This window comes from Vanessa tameamea, chromosome 5, assembly GCF_037043105.1.
Source record: "Vanessa tameamea isolate UH-Manoa-2023 chromosome 5, ilVanTame1 primary haplotype, whole genome shotgun sequence".
NCBI classification, from domain to species: domain Eukaryota; kingdom Metazoa; phylum Arthropoda; class Insecta; order Lepidoptera; family Nymphalidae; genus Vanessa; species Vanessa tameamea.
This window is the reverse complement of record NC_087313.1, coordinates 9,326,920-9,347,734: the sequence shown is the minus strand read 5'-3', so window position 1 is coordinate 9,347,734 and position 20,815 is coordinate 9,326,920. Positions and strand designations below refer to the sequence as shown.

At 30.0% G+C, this 20,815-nt stretch overlaps 1 protein-coding gene across 2 annotated transcripts; it reads left to right on the top strand.

Moving 5' to 3' along the window:
* The first annotated feature begins 1,479 nt into the window (after positions 1-1,479).
* LOC113392269 (glucose dehydrogenase [FAD, quinone]-like) lies at positions 1,480-18,671 on the top strand. 2 transcript variants are annotated; one of them, XM_064220991.1, is made up of 8 exons: positions 1,480-1,664; positions 13,152-13,213; positions 13,822-14,732; positions 15,243-15,459; positions 15,613-15,814; positions 16,850-17,061; positions 17,447-17,596; positions 18,141-18,671. In XM_064220991.1, exons 3-8 carry the CDS (start codon positions 13,849-13,851, stop codon positions 18,351-18,353), a joined length of 1,878 nt encoding a protein of 625 aa, XP_064077061.1. In that variant the 5' UTR covers positions 1,480-1,664; positions 13,152-13,213; positions 13,822-13,848; the 3' UTR covers positions 18,354-18,671. The 2 variants fall into 2 exon arrangements, with proteins under 2 accessions (XP_064077061.1, XP_026484398.2); XM_026628613.2 differs by lacking the exon at positions 13,152-13,213.
* The last annotated feature ends 2,144 nt before the right edge of the window (positions 18,672-20,815 follow it).

The following is a 20,815-nucleotide window of genomic DNA, read 5'->3' as shown; positions in this document are numbered from 1 at the left end:
ACGAGTATGTAAACAAATTTAAACTTACGTTATCGTCGGTCCTTGGATTCATACACTGAGGCATCTCATCATATCATTTGAATTCCAAGCCATAAAAATTCACGAAATATTTTTACGCAAAAAATCAATACGAAATATATTAGAAACGTATGTATTTTAAGATAATTTTGTCTTTCAATCTCTCAAGACAAAATTCCTCCAACGATCGAAACAGTATTATTTAAATGAATGTAAATAATATATATTTGCAAATGCGACCAAAACGTAGCTAATGTATTGGTCGCATTTAAAAAAAAAGAAAGTTATCATTTAAACTTTTTATGTAATTTTTTTTTGTTGTAATTCATGTAATTAAGTATGGTAATATTTTACTCCGATATTTATTTAAAAACTCTCATAAGTACATACTAAGCTCTCAACGATCGTTGACGTTCTTACTTTTGTAATAAATATTTGATGATGATTTGAATGGTGTTTATTTGGAGTCAGTAGACCTATTCTGTAAGAACATCCTCTAAACTCACAGCATAACACGAACGTAAACAGCTATATTAGATATTTGGTGTAGTAAATAACATTTAAAAAATTACTTAAGTATCTTAAATATAATTTTAAATTGATTTATGTTTAATTTATTTTGCTTTTATTTTCTTTAAAATGTAAGGCACTTGTCAATCAGACAGATATATTTCGTTCTTTCTCTAATATATTTAAAACCATTAAACTTCATAAATAAATCTATTACTAAAAATTTTATATTTTTGGTATATTATTTTATCTACCTAGTCTGATCTGTGATGACAGAGGTAGTTTAAAATTTAAAAATCGGTCCTCACCTTGCTTTGTTTTGCTTAAGGTCTTTATCAAGTCATTGCAATGCGTTCATACAATTTATTGTTATAAAATAACATGAGAAGATGTTTCTTTTTGAAATTTGTAATTGATTATGCGATTTTTTATAAATAATGTATCAGTATAAGATCAGGACTAACTGTGAGCCCGTGGATGTTGTAAATTAAATAACAATAAAAAAAAAACGTGAACCGATGCGCTATTGACAGGTTCGACCAGCATCGCATTGTATTATAATAAATACTAACATATGATAAACGCATATCCAGCACGTACACACCAATATTCACTTAATTAAATAAAAAAATATAAATTTATATGATACTCTTTACTAAAACTTTCTTGAGTTTTTCATATCTAAGTTAATCAATAAATCGAGTTTACAAATTCGAATATGCTGTAAAATAAATAATGGCACTACATTTAAATATTTAATTATTAAATAAGTAATATGTCAATAATCATAAACGTAATTTGAATCCGAACGTTAAAAAAAACATCCTACGTGATGTATATTGCTATCCCTGAGTCAACACTCGAAATTACCACGATTAATGGTCAATCCCCAAGGTCAGTCTATCGGGCGGCCTTAAAATATTAAATGATACTGCGTGCTGCAAACCCACGTCCAATACAATATACACTTTAGACCGAGCTTCATGCGTGTGAAAAAAAAATAAAATTAAAAAATAAGTCGGTGAACCAAATAAAACTTCTCGTGTTAATTGAATGTAGTGCAATGTTTTTTGATTAAAAAAGTATAAAAAAAAAATTAAATTAAAATCCTGTGACATGTGCTATTTTTTTTAAAGGTAAGTTATATTATTATACTTTTTTAATGGTTTTTATTTAATACGTATAATTCAGGATAAGTGTAAAACATAAAGATTGCGGTGTTTACAAAATTACTTTTTTTCAAATACAATTACTCAATCGACTCCTGAAAAAAACATACTGCCTAAATTAATAATTCAATTATGTGAAAATCATCTTTATGTGAAATGATCATTTAAGTTTTAATAAATAAAAACATTACATAAACAGCATTTTTTGTTTATGAGACGCAAAAACTAGATCATTATTTCTGTTCAACATTCACGATTAGTTAGAAGGTGAACTTGACCCATACACGTCAATATAGCTATTTTGATTGCCAAATAATGCTTGCGATACATTTATAAATTAAATTATATACTTTTTAGATTAAATTAATTCTCCATTTACATTATTAATTACATGATTAACACACAATTAATGAATATTATGTCTTATTACTCGTCGAGAACAATCTTCTTTATATATCTATGAATTAAAAAAAACTTATATAAATCTGATTAGGCAGAATAAAACAGATCAATGAATGATAATAATCTTGACATAAAGTTTAATTAATCATTTATCAAAGATTGGAACGCGGCAAGCTCAAATGCATTTATAGGTATTGGAACTATTTTAAGGATCTGTTGAAATAACATGTAGTATTTCTCAATAGAGTACACACAGCTAGTAAACTTGCTGTATTAACATACATACGCGTACAGTGCCTATCCATCTTAATTGCTCCCTACATGCCATATATATTCAATCAGCAGTGTTTAGACCGTGCGTGTCATGTGTATGGCTATTTATTAAGCGACGACACAAGCAATAATCCTTAACATACTCTACCAAGTGCACTGTCCTGTTTACTTAAACGTGTTAAGATCCAATTTCGTAATAAGCAGCTCATTGTTGTGAGACCAGCGGACAGCCGTGACTCATTTAATTCGTAATATAGACGAAACAACTTTTTAATTTATTGATGTACACAAATCCGTTTCATATAAATTACATTTAAGACTGTCTAAAAAGAAACATGAATATTGTTACAGCTTCGATTTATTCCTATCCTTGAAGATTGAGTTTGGGACATGAAACCTCCTAGAGATACCTCCTGATATCTTACAATATGGTTATACTCGTAATCGATTGAATATTTACTATCTAAGCTTAAAATTGATTTATTCATAAATCCAATTAATATGTCTTTGTTATACTAATTCGATATAATACTATAACAAATGCAACAGAGTTCGTCATTCATAACAAAATTAGGAATAAAGTATAATACGACAGTGCATTTATTCCCTCTGGATGAGCCATAAAAATAGCTAATAAATCTTATTGCAAAAAATTACTGGGATTTATTAAATATTTATTTATATATATGTATTAACAAATTCAAATATAATATCAACAAATAACCTAGTATTTTTTAAATTGAATTGAATTGTTGAAAAAGAGTACCTACTGAGTTCCTTGCCAGTTCTTCTCGGTAGAATCTGCATTCCGAACGGATGGTAGCTTCACTTTATATATTGCTTGTAAAAGTCTACTTGAATCAAGTATATTTTGATTTGTTTTCATTGAGTAGTATCCGTATACAGAAATAGTGAGTCATTTATGTTAAATTAATTTGTCGTCTTGTCACTTTGTCCACAATTAAATTAGCATAAGATATAAAAATGTATTACGACATGAGCATAAGGATTAGAGAATATATGACATTTTGTGATAGAGTATTCTTTGTAATATTTATGGATTGTGCAAAAACATTTTATAGATTGTTAATTAAATAACAGTAATTGATGTAAGAAATATCCCTCCCCATTTTTAATATGATTAAATCAGACGCCGCGTAAACAAGTTTAACTGGATTAAAAACACGTACACCTGAGTCCCTTAACTGAAGTAATATTTAAAATAAGCTTTAATAAATCTATCGCGTTTAATATTGTTGAGATTTAAAATGCGCGGTAACTATTTCTCGCACCATTTCTCTCGAAAATTTATTAGTACTACGTAATGTATGTTATCAAAATAAATTGTGTTATTTATGAGACTATCAAATTGAAAAAACTTTATTTATTCCCACTTTATGTTTTGTTGTTTACAAATATAATATTCAATATTATATCAGATATTTTACTGAACATCCCAAGGACACTTGCCGCACTTCTCGCGATATACATCATAATAATATGCGTTCTTTCCAAATGTAATGGATATACCCAAAAGTACTGATTGGAGAAACTATTTTAATTTTCAACTTACAAATGCAAGGAGGTTTGCAATGAGGTTTGCAAAAAAAAGTTAGATATATGTATTTATTATTTCAGGACATCTCTAAATATATTTGATGTTTACGATAACTTGATTCAAGTTTTTAGTGCTTTCGTTAGTCATAGTCAAATAGATACTTTTTAAACTACTTGTCTATGCTAGCAACATAGTAATCACTCAATGATCACCATAGATTAAATATAACCTTGATAATTATTCATAAAAAAAAAGAAATTTGAAACTTATACTAATTTAGCTTGTACTAAATAAATAAAAATACAACAAATTTAAAGTTTGTTTTAAAATCTGATTTAACCTAACATACGATGCTGACACCGAAATGGATCATCCAATGCCCGGCTTTAATATGACTATGAAATAATGTTTATAACGTAAATAAAGTAAATGAAATAGATATATATAATTAAAAATAAAATAAGCAAATAGTTTAAAAAAAATAATAATATAACTAAATTCATTCTAGTCCAACAAAAATCGCCGTGCTGTTGTTATAAATGCATAATTTCCATAAGACAACATAGTGCCATATTGCTAAAACCGATTTCGAATAAATCAACGTAAATATTTTTAAAATTCAGGAGTTTGAACTCATTGTCAAAATAATAACTAATAATATTCTATACGTAACTAAAATATAATTCAGTAAGTACCATTTTTTTTATTTCCCGCTCTTTTTAACTCCTGCTGCATTGTTCTCCCAAAGTCTTGATTCTTCATTTCTCATCTCACTAACTATCAAGTTTATATATTTTTTTTAATTTGTACATAATAAACGTTTTACGCATAAGTTTGATACAATAAAGTAAATTCAAAATTATATGTAAAATTTTAACAGTAAATTTTCTAGTTGAATAGTTAGTTGCTTTCTAACATAAATAGCAATATTTAGATACTGACATTGATTTGACGAATTGACATTCGTAGATATTCATTGATAATGTCGAAATATCGAGCTTCACCGAATAAAAATAAAAAAAAAACATGGTAAATATCCCGTTTCAAATACTTATAGTAACTCTACAGCACACTTAATTAATATTAAATATTCACAATTACAGTAGCCAAAAGTTAATTAATATAAAACTTACATATAAGGTCTGCTCGAAAGATATTTTGTGCGTTTAATCTTAATTTATTAAGTAACAACGAATAACAACACAAGGACACAACTTTAATGTTTCACAATAGAGAATCATAATTTTTTCGTTAAGAATCGAGGTTCTTTCGTTTTATAAATTTATAATAAAAATATCGAAACCGGCGTGCATTGCTGACCTACTTGCATTGATTTTAAAAGGAAATGAGTACAGGGCCGCATCCAGAGATTCACTACATGAATATTTTTTTCCAAATAACAACTTAATTAACGTAATTTGGTTATTACCATAATGTCACTACTAAAGGTCGCCGGAGGTGTAGCAATTTTAGTAAATAAGCGAGTAAATAAAAGACCTCCAGTTATATCAATTCGTTCAATTCAAAACAGCTTATCTTATTTTAGTACTCTTTAAAGTGCTAATATGTTATATGCCCGTATTGTTAAAAAGATTAAATTAAATAATATATAACAAAGTTTCATTGTAAAAAAAATATAATTTTGAATTGTAACAAAAAAAATTGTGGTTCTTGTTTTACCTCACTTTAACGCATATATGCACCTAAAAATAATATGACCGCTTGCCAATGTTGATTTTAACGAAACGGATAAATGGATATACATGTTGATATTAAATTTAAATAGTATTAACAAATACAAACTTTGAAAAAAGGCAAACCGTTTTAGTTATTACGTTAAATTTATAAATAAATTTATAAAAGTGTCTCCGTATAAATATATGTAATTATATACTCTTACTCGTATATAACATACTAGCTGTTACCCGCGGCTTTGCCCGCGTAGAATATGAATATATTTACAAATTAACTTAAAATATTACGTTAATGTAATACCTCTTTGTATACCACATTGGTGTGTATTTCAGCCCTTAGGGTAAAATATCCAGAAACGCTTAAATGCGAATCAACTCATTTTTAATCGGTAGCCCAAAAATAAAATTTCTAGCTTCTAATTTAAAAAATGACGGACTTCCAGACTATCCTTTATACAAAATGTCAACCCAATTTCTCTCCTTAGGCGTAAAATATCCAAAAACGCTTAAATACCTATCTACTCATTTTTAATCAGTGGCACAAAAATAAAGTTTCCTGCTTCTAGCTTCAAAAATGACAGTCTTCCAGACTATACTATATACGAAATGTCACTTCTATTTCTCTCAGTAGGCGTAAAATATCCAGAATAATTTAAATACGTATCAACAAATTTTTAATCGGCATCCCAAAAATAAATTTTCTAGCTTCTAACTTTAAAAATGACGGACTTCCAGACTAACCTGTATACGAAATGTCAACCCCTATAGGAGTAAAATGTCCAGAAACGCTTAAATACGTATCTACTCATTTTTATTCAGTATACCAAAAAAAAAATTCTTGTTTTTAATTTAAAAAATGACTGACTCTCATAAAAACTTTCAACCCTTATTTCACCCCCTTAGTGGTAGATTATCTAGAAACGCTTAAATACGTATCTACTCATTTTAGATCAGTATCCCAAAAATAAAGTTTCATGTTTCTATCTTAAAAATGACGGACTTCTACACAAACTTTCAACCCTCATTTAACCCCTGTAGGGGTAGAATTTCGTGGGTGTCATGATATGTTAGTTTATAAGTATACAGCCTAAAATATAAGTTTTATGCTTCTAGTTCTAAAAATTACAATACTTTCAACAACTTACAACCTTTCATCCCCCTTTTCAACCCTTTATATCACTTTTTTCAAAGTAGCCTATGTCCTTTCTTAGGCTCTAGACTAGTTGTGTACCAAATTTCATTAAAATCGGTCCAGTAGTTTTGGCGTGAAAGCGAGACAGACAGACAGAGTTACTTTCGCATTTATAATATTAGTATGGAAGTATGGATAGTATGGATTACTTGAAGTTCGAACTCAGAACATACGGTATTGGAAAATAATTCAGTGAAGAGCAGTACAAGACTTGCGATTAATGCTAACCCTAACGAGATCCTTGACCTAAAATAATAAACGAGAGGCTCCCATTAGCAATAGGGGGCTGGTATGCTAGACTACTAAAAGTAAACATTTGTTTAGGTAAACGTTAATATCATAAAAATAAACGTTTAATTCACTATAGCTATGCATTCACAATAAGAATATGGTGCATACATTTATCGCAGCTAAAGACTTCAGTTGTATTTATTAAATTTACTTTTTATTGCACAAATAACTTATGAGAAAATAATAAGTATGAATAAAATAATAAAAGTAAAGAAAGGTTTCTTATCTTTCTGGCAAACCAGTTAGATATGTGGGGTTATCCCTGGATAACGTGTTTGCTTTCAACCAAGTATTGCGACGCCTCAACAATTAGACGAAAATTATTTCGAATTGTTTAATTTTAGAAGGGTTGATGTACATTTGATGTATACGATTTTGGGGTGGAACGACCCCTCGCATACGTTATGTATGTAATACGTACTTTTATTTCTAAATTACATATAATTATATATGCAAGAGTCATATTTCCTGGATCAGACTTAATCGTTATTACATAATTTAAATACGCTTAATACGAATTATTTATTTAAAAAGATAAGGTGCCGTGACCGTAAAATGGATTTGGAAATGTCGTCTTTTTCTTAAATTGTTTTAGTCCTGGAAAACAATATGCAAATGTCCTTTTCAATAAGTTATTTGTTGAATATGTAAAATCTATTGTCCGTCCGTGATGCACGTTATATTTATTATTCTATTTTAACTTTTACACGATATTGTAAATTATATTTTAGTATTTTGATATAAAATCAAAAAATATACTCTATTCAAGTAGGCTTTTACGACCACTTTTGAGTAGTCATTTTACAGAATCTTATATAGTAGCGTAAGCCGATTGTTGTCCCAGCGATTATGGGACGATAGCTGCACACAAAAAATGTTATGCTCCAGCTGTAGATGTGCAGAAAAATAAAGAGGATTCTATTTATTTAATTGTAATGATTTAACAAAGAATTAATTTTAGAGATGGGGAAAGAGGTTACTGGCCACGTAAAGAACGGCGCAATGGCTGTAAAGAAAGAAAAAACAATGTAAATCATGCAAACAGACATCGTCAGTTTACAATGAAATTAAATAAAAAAACCTGTCATAGTTTACGAAATTTGTTAAAAACTGTTAAATAAACGAGAAGTTTCGCTTGCGACCCACTAATAGTAATAAATGTACCAGCTACCATCGGCTCGGAATGTAGATTCTATCGAAAAGAACCGGGAATAATATGCCTTAATTAAGGCATATTATTCAACATTTTATCAAAAAAAAAAAAATTTATGAATCGGCAAAGAATAAAATATCACCGGAATATTTTTATAGAAACGAGCACCTTGCCCCAGGAAGAATTGATTGACTTTGTCGTATCGGAAATATATTGTTACGTAGCTGTAAGTATTCCCGCTTTGTTAAAAGCCACCCCGAAGGGATTCTCTAGCTCCAACATTATAAATAGACCTATATAGCTGTCTTTTGTAAATAACTTCATTTAAAAATAGAATAATAAATACAACGACATATTTAAATTGTATTTTCTTCCCTTTTAATATAATACATACAGATGAACGTATTATTTAAGTAAAATACAAAGGTACAAATATTGAAATGAAAATGTACCAGGTATTATGTATACTACGTTCCAATTCAATTTAGATAATATGTTCAAATACATATATAAACAGTCTTTACATAAACCCTATAAAAGTCTAAATGTTATGGTAGAGACATTGCCTCGCCTAATGTAGCAATAACGCGTTCCAGGCTACGCAAACAATATAGTATCCATATAAATATATAGAACAAAGGAAGAAGAGTTTTATGTTTATTTATTTATTTCTTTATTCTTAGGACAACCAACAGAAATGACAATAATACAATTACAAAAACATTTTTTTTTAATTGTTAAACACAACATTTATATACTAATATTATAAATGCGAAAGTAACTCTGTCTGTCTGACGCTCTTTGACGGCCAAGCCACTGAACCGAAATTAATGAAAGGAGTCATTTAGGCAACTTTTTTATCTCATCAACTCTTTCTATTGGACAGTACTTTAGTTGAGGTAGATATTCTTTTCAAGCAATTCTAAAATTAAATATTTATAATTATTTTTTAAATTTGTTTGGCAGTCCAATTAGTACTTTTTATTTTCTACATCGACATCAAAAGCCAAAAGAAATGCAATCCCTTTTAATCTTTTAAAAATTAAGGACAATCATTATTTATTTTTTTTTAATTCGAGAACCTATCCGTTTAAATATAAATTTTCAAGCCAAGCGAACACTTGAGAATAAAATAGTATTTGAAACCGTCGGCCATCGAATACTTAAATGCAATGTAAGGTTTATTTTATATCTGCCAATCGTTTTTTTTTTATTTGAACATAAAAATCAAAGTCAAAGGTCTAAAAGCCCTAATTATTTGTAGTTCATATACGCTTCGTTTTTTGAAATATAAAACACACAACGATACAAAATGCTACATATGTACGTAATATTGAACACCAAAATCATTTTGATACAACTAAATAAAATTAAAACCCGACATCAAAATGTTTCCAGTATGACGTATTCATAGACAAAAATTTAATTATAATATTTACCTAATTACACTACTTACCTATTCTCACTTAATAGTTTTTGGGGAAAATTTTTGAGTGTTGAATGTTGTTGTGTTGAAAATCATACTTTTGCCATTACATCATTAAAATCGGCTCAAATCCCAGGCAGTGAAAAGATCGAGTAATACGATCGTAGAAATGACAAATCCATTAGTTTTTACCCTTATTCTAATCTTAGGAGTGCTTTTTGCGAATCGAATTGAATAAAAAAAATATCAAAATCGACGAAGATGCAGAGGAAAAAAAATATAAAAGAGAGGTATTTTTGAAGTCGGCTAAAAATTAAAAAACAAGGACATTCAAGTCTTACGTCACTAGAACTTAATAATTTAAAATGACCTCTATATTGATGTTACGACATACGATAATATATTTCGTAATTTTACCGTCAATTGACATTGATACCAAAATATATGTGTATATAGAAGGCATACTATAATTATCAACAGGTTGTTTTTATAAAATTATAATTTTAATTAACATATATATTACAAAGCATGATGTTTATATGACAATTATAATAGCATGCTTAATCATTTTCATATTTTTTTGATTTACAAATCAATATTATTTTCAATCAATATAATAATTTAAGTTTTTTTTTTTTGAATAAAACAATTTTATACTCAATAAATCTGTGTGTACATTGGCTCAGTATAACTTTATTATTTTTGCAAAGTTAGGTCACGATGAACTCGGCACCTATTCGATGAGTCCCTGGAATGCTAAGAAGTTCGTCTGTCTCATTCTGAAAAATCTGTACATATGCATACAGTATTATAAATTTGTTCGTATTATATATATATAAATATTTATCTATTATTTACCGTTAAAATGTTTTATAATAAAGATATTTTTTAACAGTCGCCTTGTTGAAAAATCTTATTCATTTCTTAGCACTGGGATATGGCATTTAAAATGGAATATCTATTTTTTTTTTAGCATTAGCAGCCTGTAAATTTTCCCATTGCTGGGCTAAAGGCCTCCTCTCCCTTTGAGGAGAAAGTTTGGAGCAAATTCCACCACGCTGGTCCAATGCGGGTTGGCGGAATACACATTTGGCAGAATTTCGTTGAAATTAGACACATGCAGGTTTCCTCACGAAGAGCCGAGATAGCCCATTGGTTAGAACGCGTGCATCTTAACCGATGATTTCGGGTTCAAACCCAGGCAGACACCACTGAATTTTCATGTACTTAATTTGTGTTTTAAATTCATCTCGTGCTCGGCGGTGAAGGAATATCTATGAAACCTTCAAATATTCGTGCAGGTATATTAAAAAAAATACTTTACAATAGAAACTTATACTTCAGACGGTGAAGTTTGATTATATAAACAGTTGCAAATCTCTTGGCCTTCTTCCAATTTCGGTCCTACTCTAAGGCTAGTAGAAAAAAATAAATGAAAAAAGTTCAAACTTATTCTTCGCCTACATGTAAGATTTTAAACCTTTGTTTTTAAATAAGTCTTATGAGAATATAGTATAAATGAAGTTACAATGTTTTAGATCTGAGCTCTACCATCAACTTGTCTTGAACTTGGTGATCAGTATATTATATTATTAACTGGTTTAAATTAATGCATTCAATTTCAGTTAAAGCGTCTTTTACAGTATTTACCCGGCATATTACTTACGTTCAATACATTTTGGGGTATTCTACAAACGATTACGACAATCGATATGTAACTGGTCTAGGTCTATTGTTTTTATTTCTATTTGTCTTGTTGATGTCATGTCAACGGCAGGTCACCTTTGAGTCAATCGTCACTTGTTTGCTAATCAAAACAATTTTGATTAGCAAATTCATTCATTCAAATTGTAACTTGGCTACTGAACTGTTTATGTATCTAAATTTTATTTTAAATTTGTATTTAGTAAGTAAGTTAAGTAATTAAGTAAGTTTTTTTACATTGGTTATTATTTTAAATCATTTTTGTGGGAATTTTAAAGAGCGACCTTTAGTACGAATTCGGTCATATTCGAATAAGAATTTCCTCCAGCGTCCTTTCTGATCATTTTATTTCGGTTGCTTTGAAATAAATTCTTAGTTTTTATACATTTTCGGAAAGCTAAGTAAACGATTATGTTTTTAAAATAATCTGCAGAATAAGTTTCATAATTCTTTTATTTGTTTTTAAGACATTTTTGAGGGAAAAAAGTAAAAAAAATATTGAAATAATATCGTTTTCCGTCTCGCATTTTAAAATTTGGACCGATAATTTTTGTTTAAATATTGAAAAATATCCGGTGTTTAATCGTTTTTATAAATCAGAAGAAAAAAATTGATTTTTATCGATAATTTTTTTTTATGAATTTTTTGAAGTTGCAATTTTGATTTATTTTGGAAAAATCTAAAAAACGTGATAACTCAAAAATGGTTCACTTTCGCATTATGCATAAGGGGGTTAAAATTATCGCAAATAGTATACCCCTATCACCTCCTAACAGGAATACATCGAATTACCAATAACCCTGTATATTCTACATATATATATTCTATATTTAGATGATTCGGTTAAATACAGTATATCTACTTTTACGGGGTCAAAATTAATTTTACGCTTTGAAGTAATCATCCTCTTTGTTAACCGTGCAGTGTTGTCTTTATTATTTTACGATGCATTTAAATCATAATGATGATGACATTAACCAGCGAGATAATAAATGATTAACTTCATGTAATTGTTTCTGTCTGTGACGTGACCTACTTGACATGGTAATTCTTTCATAAATATTGGTCACGTTAACTAACCATTACATCCGTTTATGGTCAAGTACATGTCAAACATAATTAACAATACATTAACCTTATAATTATGTCTGCTGTGAAAAAGTCTCCTCATCTGAGAAACGTGGAAGCTCCCGATTTACGTTATACTCGAATTTTATGACATTAATATAATTTACACGGTTTATTGCGTAATGGAATACTAATGTAATGCGGAATATTTTCTGTTATTATCATAAATAAAAATAAAATCAGTGTCAAAATCTATAAGTTAGGATATAACTGACTGTATGAAAAATAAATTAGAATGATTCTGTTTTTAAAACTGTTATGCGAACTAATTTAGACGACACGCGATTTTCTCGCTTATGATAAAATATTAATTTATCGACGCCAGACCTTTTTTGTCTGAAAACTCGATTAAGGCTGGAAAGGATAATCAATCACCAGCCCAAAAGCTGTTACTGTTAGGACGTTGATTATTCGCATTAATGCCGATATTTTTGTTATATTAAGTGATTAAAATAAAAATTAGTCTTGTTTAATCGTTAATACAAAACAGTTCCTACAAAACACTACTATTGCTACTTATTGTTACTACGTATACTACTGTTGGATCAGAAGCGATAATTGATAAAGAAAACTCGTTTGTTGAGCCTTTATTAAAAAATTGTACAAATAATATTTCCCTCGCTCACCCTGCAGGCGCTATGTACGGCCAGGCTACGCTGACAAAAAATCTAACAAAAGCCGGATAGACCGGACAGGTAAATATTTGGCCGGACAGGACCGTAAAATAACACGTCAGGCTAATTCCGGGCGTCTGGCAACACTATTTTATACAAATTTTATAACTTGTATCTATTTTACCGATACGTAATATTTTTTCATTTGTTTTAACGCAGTCCATAAAAATGCTAGACTCGTCTTTTTGATATACCGCGAATCATGTTGAACCTGATATGATTTAATAATTAGTTTGCTTCGGTAGCTAAAGTTTAATCTGGTATTCAAGTAATATAAATACCTAACTCTATGACAAAGAACTGCCTTCGAATATTAATAGCATAGCGACCCATCGCTATAAATAATCTATAGTGTAACAATGTAGAAATATTTAATTTTCATTAAATAATGCAAAATATACAACACTAATTGAAATACAAAAATGACCAATTTAATTCACCAGACTTATTAGCAGCCTTCCTTAAGGGGGTCGCAACTTTATGTACCTCGTTAAATTGCTATTAATCTACCTTATCTTTATTGTGCATTTGTTTGTAGTTATAAATGGTTAAAATAAATAAGCTGATTGTGTAGAGTAAAGAACATAACCCAAGTAAATTGGTTAATGGTTGTATTTTTATCTTTTCAGTGACGAAAATAGAAAATAATTATCAAAATGCGGGTATCAATATATCTATGTATTATTCTAAACATATCCGGAGCATCGTTAGAAAGATATAATGTTTTTGATTTCTGGACGAATTTATTCCGACCACTACCCCGCAACAAAATAGAAGGATTTGTACCTGACTACACTCCTAAAGACGGTCAAGAATATGATTTTATTGTGGTAGGAGCTGGATCAGCCGGTTGCGTTTTAGCCAATCGGTTATCAGAAGTTTCTCAATGGAAGGTGCTCCTCTTGGAAGCAGGTGGCAATGAAAATTACTTTTCAGACATTCCGATATTTGCTCCTTTTCTGTCAATAACTCCCATGAATTGGGGTTACGCTTCTGAACCAGAAGAAAAGGCCTGTCGAGATCTCAGAGGAAAGGTGTGCTATATGCCTCGCGGTAAAGTTCTCGGCGGAAGCAGTGTTCTTAATTTCTTAATATATCAACGAGGTCATCCTGAGGATTACAATGATTGGGTTCGAATGGGTAATAACGGTTGGAGTTATAACGAAATACTGCCGTACTTTAAGAAATCTGAAAATATAAAAATAAATGACTTAAGAAGTTCAATCTATCATGGTGTAGGAGGATATTTAGACATTGAACATTCCAAGTATTCTACTCCTTTAAATGAAGCATTTAAGGAGGCAGGTGAAGAACTTGGCTACGAATGGAACGATCCTAATGGGGAAAAAGTAATTGGTTTTTCAAAGCCTCAGGCTACTATCCGGAACGGTAGACGATGTAGCACATCCAAAGCTTTTTTAGAGCCGGTGCGTTTTAGAAGAAATTTAAAAATTTCAAAGCATTCAACCGTTACGAAGATTTTAATTGATCCAATTACTAAAGTAGCAAATGGAGTGGAGTTCGTGAAAAATGGCAAGAGGTAATATGAAAAAAATATAATGATTGTTGTTCATAACATTTACGAGAATGAAAAAGAAAGTATTATTAAAAATATAGGCTTTATAGAATCGTCATAAATTAGTGTCATATTTTCTTTAATCAATAACTCTTAGGTTCTTTTATTACTACGGTATATAACATAATTGATAAAGAACTACATATAAATTTCCTTAAATGAATTATGATACAATTGATGAAATATGGAAAACGAACGAACATAAAATGGACATTGACGCAACTCTAAATAATTATTTATATCAATGATTATATTAAATGAACAAATGAGTCAATAAATTTGGTTGTAACATAAACTTATTATGATATAAACTTTATTATCCATTAAACAAATCTGCCTAAAGCAATATAATTTAACAAAACTTGTTCCGTGAATAAAAGAAAATTCTGTAAAAATTAAACATTTATCAATTTGTTTTCTTGATGATCAAATTTATTAAAATTATTTAATTCTTTAAAAATTTTATTGTTCTAGGAAAAGAATATTTGCGCGACGAGAAGTTGTTTTGGCAGCTGGAACTATCGGTTCGGCCCAATTGCTGATGCTATCTGGTATAGGTCCGGAGGAACATTTGAACGAACTTGGCATTAAAACTCTAGCCAATTTACCTGTTGGCTACAATCTACAAGATCACATCACATTTTCAGGAAATGCTTTCATTGTCAATACAACGAATTTATGCGTAAACGATGTAAATATTTATTACTTTATTTTGCTGTAGCTATTAATGTATATGTTTTTTTAATATTTGTTTTTTTTTAATTATATCAGCAATATTTCATGGGAAAACGCTCGCTTTATATATTAATTTCGCAAAATGAATAATACATAAACAATCCAACAGATTTTAGCGGCATCGCCAACATCTGCAGCACTGTATATGCTGGGACAAGGCCCACTTACTATTCCTGGTGGCGCATCGGGATTAGCCTTTACCCAAACCAAATACGGCCAAGACCTTGGCGAAGGCCGGCCTGATATGGAGCTGGTAATGGGAGCCGGTTCCCTAGCTGGAGATTTACTTGGAATAATACGATCTATGCTGGGTAAGTTTACTCTAATATTTTTGAAGAATTACATGATTTAGAGGCCCGTACGGGTTGTGAATGAAAACGATCATTCAATGTCGCTTCTGCAATTAAATATTTTTTATCTTTTTTCATACTGTTTACTTTTAATAACACGATTATTGCATCGAAATAAATCATGTCTTATATTTAAAGCTAAAATGAAAATTAAAATAAACTTTATTCAAATGGCTTTTAAAAGCACTTTTGAATTGTCATTTTATAAGATAATATTATATAACCTACATGAAATGAAACAAATACAGACAGTTATAAAATATGCCTTATTTATTTATGTATTTTTAAACGTAAGATTTAAATTTATGCATTGGCAAAGTTAAAAATATACCTATAAGGCATTTATGTCGATACGAATATAAACCCCGGGAACGTATGTACATTATCCGTTAAGGCATGGATTCGTGCAATGGCTCTTCCTTTTTCTTCGGTCATTATAGATCGATATATTTAAAAAAAAAAGTTAAACACAATTAGAAGCAAAGGAAATAAACGTACAGAGTACACTCTGAATTTGTTATTATTAGCCTTTTTTCTAAACAATTATATTATTATTACAGGATTTTATATTTTTTTGCCTGTTCGCAGTTCTTACTAAGTGAATACAAAAAATATTCTAACTTATCAATAATAATTAGAATAAAAACTTGTTTCTTTGATAATGACGTTTTCATAAGGACGTCAATTTAACAAATTGACTCTTGCGCCAATTATATTAAGTATTTAAACGAAATAATAAATTATCTTGTAATGAAGAATAAAAAATAATTGCTTATAATATTTCGATAATAAAAAAAAAATATTAAAAATAATTCCTAAAATTTCATTCAAGTCGCATGCAGATAATTGTTATTCCGTTATATAAAATACATTTAATTGTAAGAAATAATATTAAGGTAAAAAACAGATATGGAGAATTCCTTCCTTCCTTCCTTCCTGTTAAATCAATGAAATTTAAGATGCACTTTTCTACAATCAATATTAAAATGTTTTCAGGTGTAACGGATGAGTGGTACAAAGAAGTTTACGGGTCACTATCACTTCAAGATCGTGAGAATTCTTTCGCGCTGAATCCTATTCTAATTCGACCCCGCAGCGTTGGACGCGTATCTCTGCGTACTACAAACTTCACAGATCAACCTAGAATACAACCTAACTATTTTAACCATCCAGATGACTTGCTAGCTATAAAAGAAGGCGTGCGATTTGTAAGTATTTTATTTACTAACTTAGAAACAAAAAACGTCTGCTATTTGGAGGGTCTTCAAACGACTACCCTAAATTACAGTATATACTACATTTTCTTGTGATTTGAAACTGAAATTAATTACATATATCAACTATAATATCATAAATTATATAGTTTTAGCCTATCCGGACTGAGTAAACGAACCAATTCGACTCTTAATAAAATGTTTGTTTGAAACATGATATCGAACTTAATACGTATTTTTAAAATTTAAAAGACTTGTTAGTAAAGAAAAACATCACACAACATATTTACTTTTCGAGGCAATTCGTAATTAATTTCTATTTAAAAATTTTAATTTAAATAAATAATGTCAAACTTAATTACGATATATTTTTTAACAGGCTCAAAGAATAATTAATACGAAAGCATTTCAACGATACGGCACAAGATTACACGACACGCCTTTCCCTAATTGTAAAAACTTTGCCTTTAATTCTGATGAATATTGGGAATGTGCTATAATGCAGACTTCGATAACATTGGACCATCAGGTATCTATATACCGTAAAATAAATATTTTGTTCTTGACGACAATTTAAATTTTCTCTGTAATTGTGCTATATTTTATATTGGTTGGTAAAAGTATCTCCCTTGCATCATTCTTAAACAGTATTGTAAATAAGTTATTATTATATCTATATGCGCAGGTTACATTTCAGACACATCCATTATTTCACAGTTTGTTTCAAGAACATTCATTTAACATAATAGATCCTAGAACTACTACCATTATGCAGATAATTAAGAAATCGGACCAAGTGGAATTTGTTTTGCGTGCACATTTATGGCACAGAACCTAAGTTTCAAATGATACAAATTTAAGTAGTTATTGTCCCTTATTTTTAACAACTGCAGAAATATTATTACTAATCGCTTGTATAAGTAATATTATACTGTTATTTCGATGTCATCGATATTACAATATCGATATGCACTATAGAGCGAACAACAGCGAAAACGATTTAATTACCAGACATCATTTTAATATAAATGGGTTTATATGAACAGTTAAAATCCATATTTTTATATCCACAGGTAGGTACTTGCAAAATGGCACCATCAGCTGACCCAACAGGAGTAGTATCACCCAGATTACTAGTACATGGAATCAAAGGATTAAGAATAGCTGATGCGTCAGTTATCCCACGTATACCAGCTTCACACACACATGCTCCTGTTGTTATGATTGCAGAAAAAGCAGCAGATCTTATAAAAGAAGACTGGAACACGCCAATACAACCTTTATAATGAATACCTCATTCATCGATGTTTAAACGTTACGTAAAACCAAAGAAACCAATTAGCATAAATATTGATTTAGTATTATGTTAATTTTGTATTAAGAACTTAACGTCGAATTATGTATATTGTCTATTTCGAATATTATCATACCTATTCTCATGGTTTGCCAATGCACAAGGTATTCCGGGTACGCAACTAGTATGAAACTACACCTTTCCATATATTTTTATTCATTTATTTCTGTTGTACAATTTACATAATGTGATAACCCTTCAATATTACATTCATTTCAGGCGATTATTCGATTAATTCAGAATGTTTAGTTAATTAAATATTAGTTAATAAATAATCATAAAAATGTTTTCGCATACTTCTAATTTTATTAATTGACGAAAACAAAAGAGGGTTCTAAAATCGACGCGAGAATATATAATGATCTAGCAATCGGTTTTAAAATCTAATCACATTTTGCGCGAAAAAAGCGTCGAATGCTACTAACTTATATAAATAGAGCAATCTAGTCCTTTGTTGTTGTAAGTACCCAGTTTGCCCTTGTTTCATACATATCACGATATAGTGTGCATCTTGTTAAATAAATAACCGGAGTTTGAAGATCGGTTGATATTTATTGTCATTAGTCTTATAATGTAAAATTATATAGCACATATTACATGGACTGAAAAGTCCCGGGCCTAACACATATATGGCGCTAGTTTTATTTCATCCACCTCTTGCAGTTAGTACTAATCTTAAAAAGACAACGGAATCACTCCGGAATCAAAACTATCGTCATCTGAGTGGACAGCAACTGGTGAACCTTGTCCAATGCGCCCGAAAACACAACAATCGGTTGGAAAGGTTATGGCCACGATATTTTGGGATGTGCATGGTGTACATTCATCGACTATCGTGAGAAGGGAAATAACATCAACAGTGAATATTATATAGCGTTACTGGAGCGTCTGATGGCCGAAATTGTAAAGAAACGTACGTATATGCCGAAGAAAAAAAAAATTCTTTCGTCAAGACAACGCACCATGTCGCAAGTCAATCAAAACAATGGTAAAACTACATGAATTGAACTTCGAATTGCTCCTATATCCACCATATTCGCCAGATTTGGCTCCCTACATTACTGGCTATAAGGAGACCTAAAAAAAAAAAGGAAGCCGCTCGCCGCTCGCCGTTAAGAATTTTCGCTCCAATGAAGAAGTTATCGCTGAAACTAAAGCCTATTTTATGTGTTATGTAAGCTTCTGCTATAAACGGGCCAAATACTGTTTTATGTGTGGATTTATTTCTAGTATACTATATTTCTGTTAAATAATAAATAATAAAAAAATAAAAATAAATTTATTGACATGAAAAGTTAACATAGTCACAAAACATCCAGTGGTCCCGCACTAGGCAAGCCTGTCTTGCGGGTGCCAACTACCGGTTACAATTTCGTATGTTTAAACAAGAGCTCGGACGATATACGATCCCATAAAGAATTATATAATAATATTTCGTTAAATAAAATAAAGCAATATATATAAAAAACAGAATAATGTGTAATACCTAAAGAACAAAAACAATAAGTAACATAAAAATAAATAAACAATAATCAGTATAATTGATAAGAGAGCTTATATGGAATAATATGTAAGTGCCAATTAATTGAGAATGGAGCTTGAATATACTCCTATTTTAGAAGCTAGTTTAAAGGTGCCAAAAAATTTTCAACCTCGTCGTATGTCATGGAATTTAACCAGTCAAATATTTTTTGTTTTGCTTCGCGAATATTTAATTTTTTGATATTGCATACCCTGGTTACTTTAGTGTATATGGAGTACTCTTTAAATGTACCGAAGCGTCTCGCAAAGCGAATGTTTATTCGTGGTACCTCAATTTTGAACACGCGTCGCTTAAGGAGATTTTGATAATCAGCCGAATTTAAAAGAGACTGATGAACGTTAGCAGCGGTTTTAAGTATAAATAGTTTTCGCACGCTAAGTAGATCGATTTCCTCAAACAGCTTTTGGGTTTCTATATCTAAAAGCATCGTTTTAATCACTGATCTCTGGGCTCTTTCCAATTAAAGTAAAGATGTCTTTGGTGCACTTCCCCAGCTTGTAATACAGTAGGTGAGTAATGACTGAGTCAAAGCAAAGTAAACAGACTTTAATATATCTCTCGCTGCTGAGATGCGAAGAAGGCGCATTATATTTGCTGTTTTACGTATACGAGATGAAAGGGATTTTATGTGTTTTAAAGCTTAAATTGGTGTCAATAATTACGACGAGGTACCTGACAGTATCAGTGGGTTTTATAGATTCACAGCTGCAGGTATCCACAGAATTGCACTTGTGTAATTTTAAGATACCTATACGGCATTTATTACTATCAAGTTGTCTTGCAACAGTAGAGGTTAATTACAACATTACAGTAAATTTACAACATATATCCATTATGTTAGGTACATATAG

Bases quoted from the DNA above. Each gene is read 5' to 3' on its own strand.
- LOC113392269 (XM_026628613.2), top strand. From the start codon at position 13,849: ATGCGGGTATCAATATATCTATGTATTATTCTAAACATATCCGGAGCA. The intron at 15,460-15,612 runs GTAAATATTTAT...ACAATCCAACAG, and splicing joins CGAATTTATGCGTAAACGAT to ATTTTAGCGGCATCGCCAAC. The intron at 17,597-18,140 runs GTATCTATATAC...TTATATCCACAG, and splicing joins CGATAACATTGGACCATCAG to GTAGGTACTTGCAAAATGGC.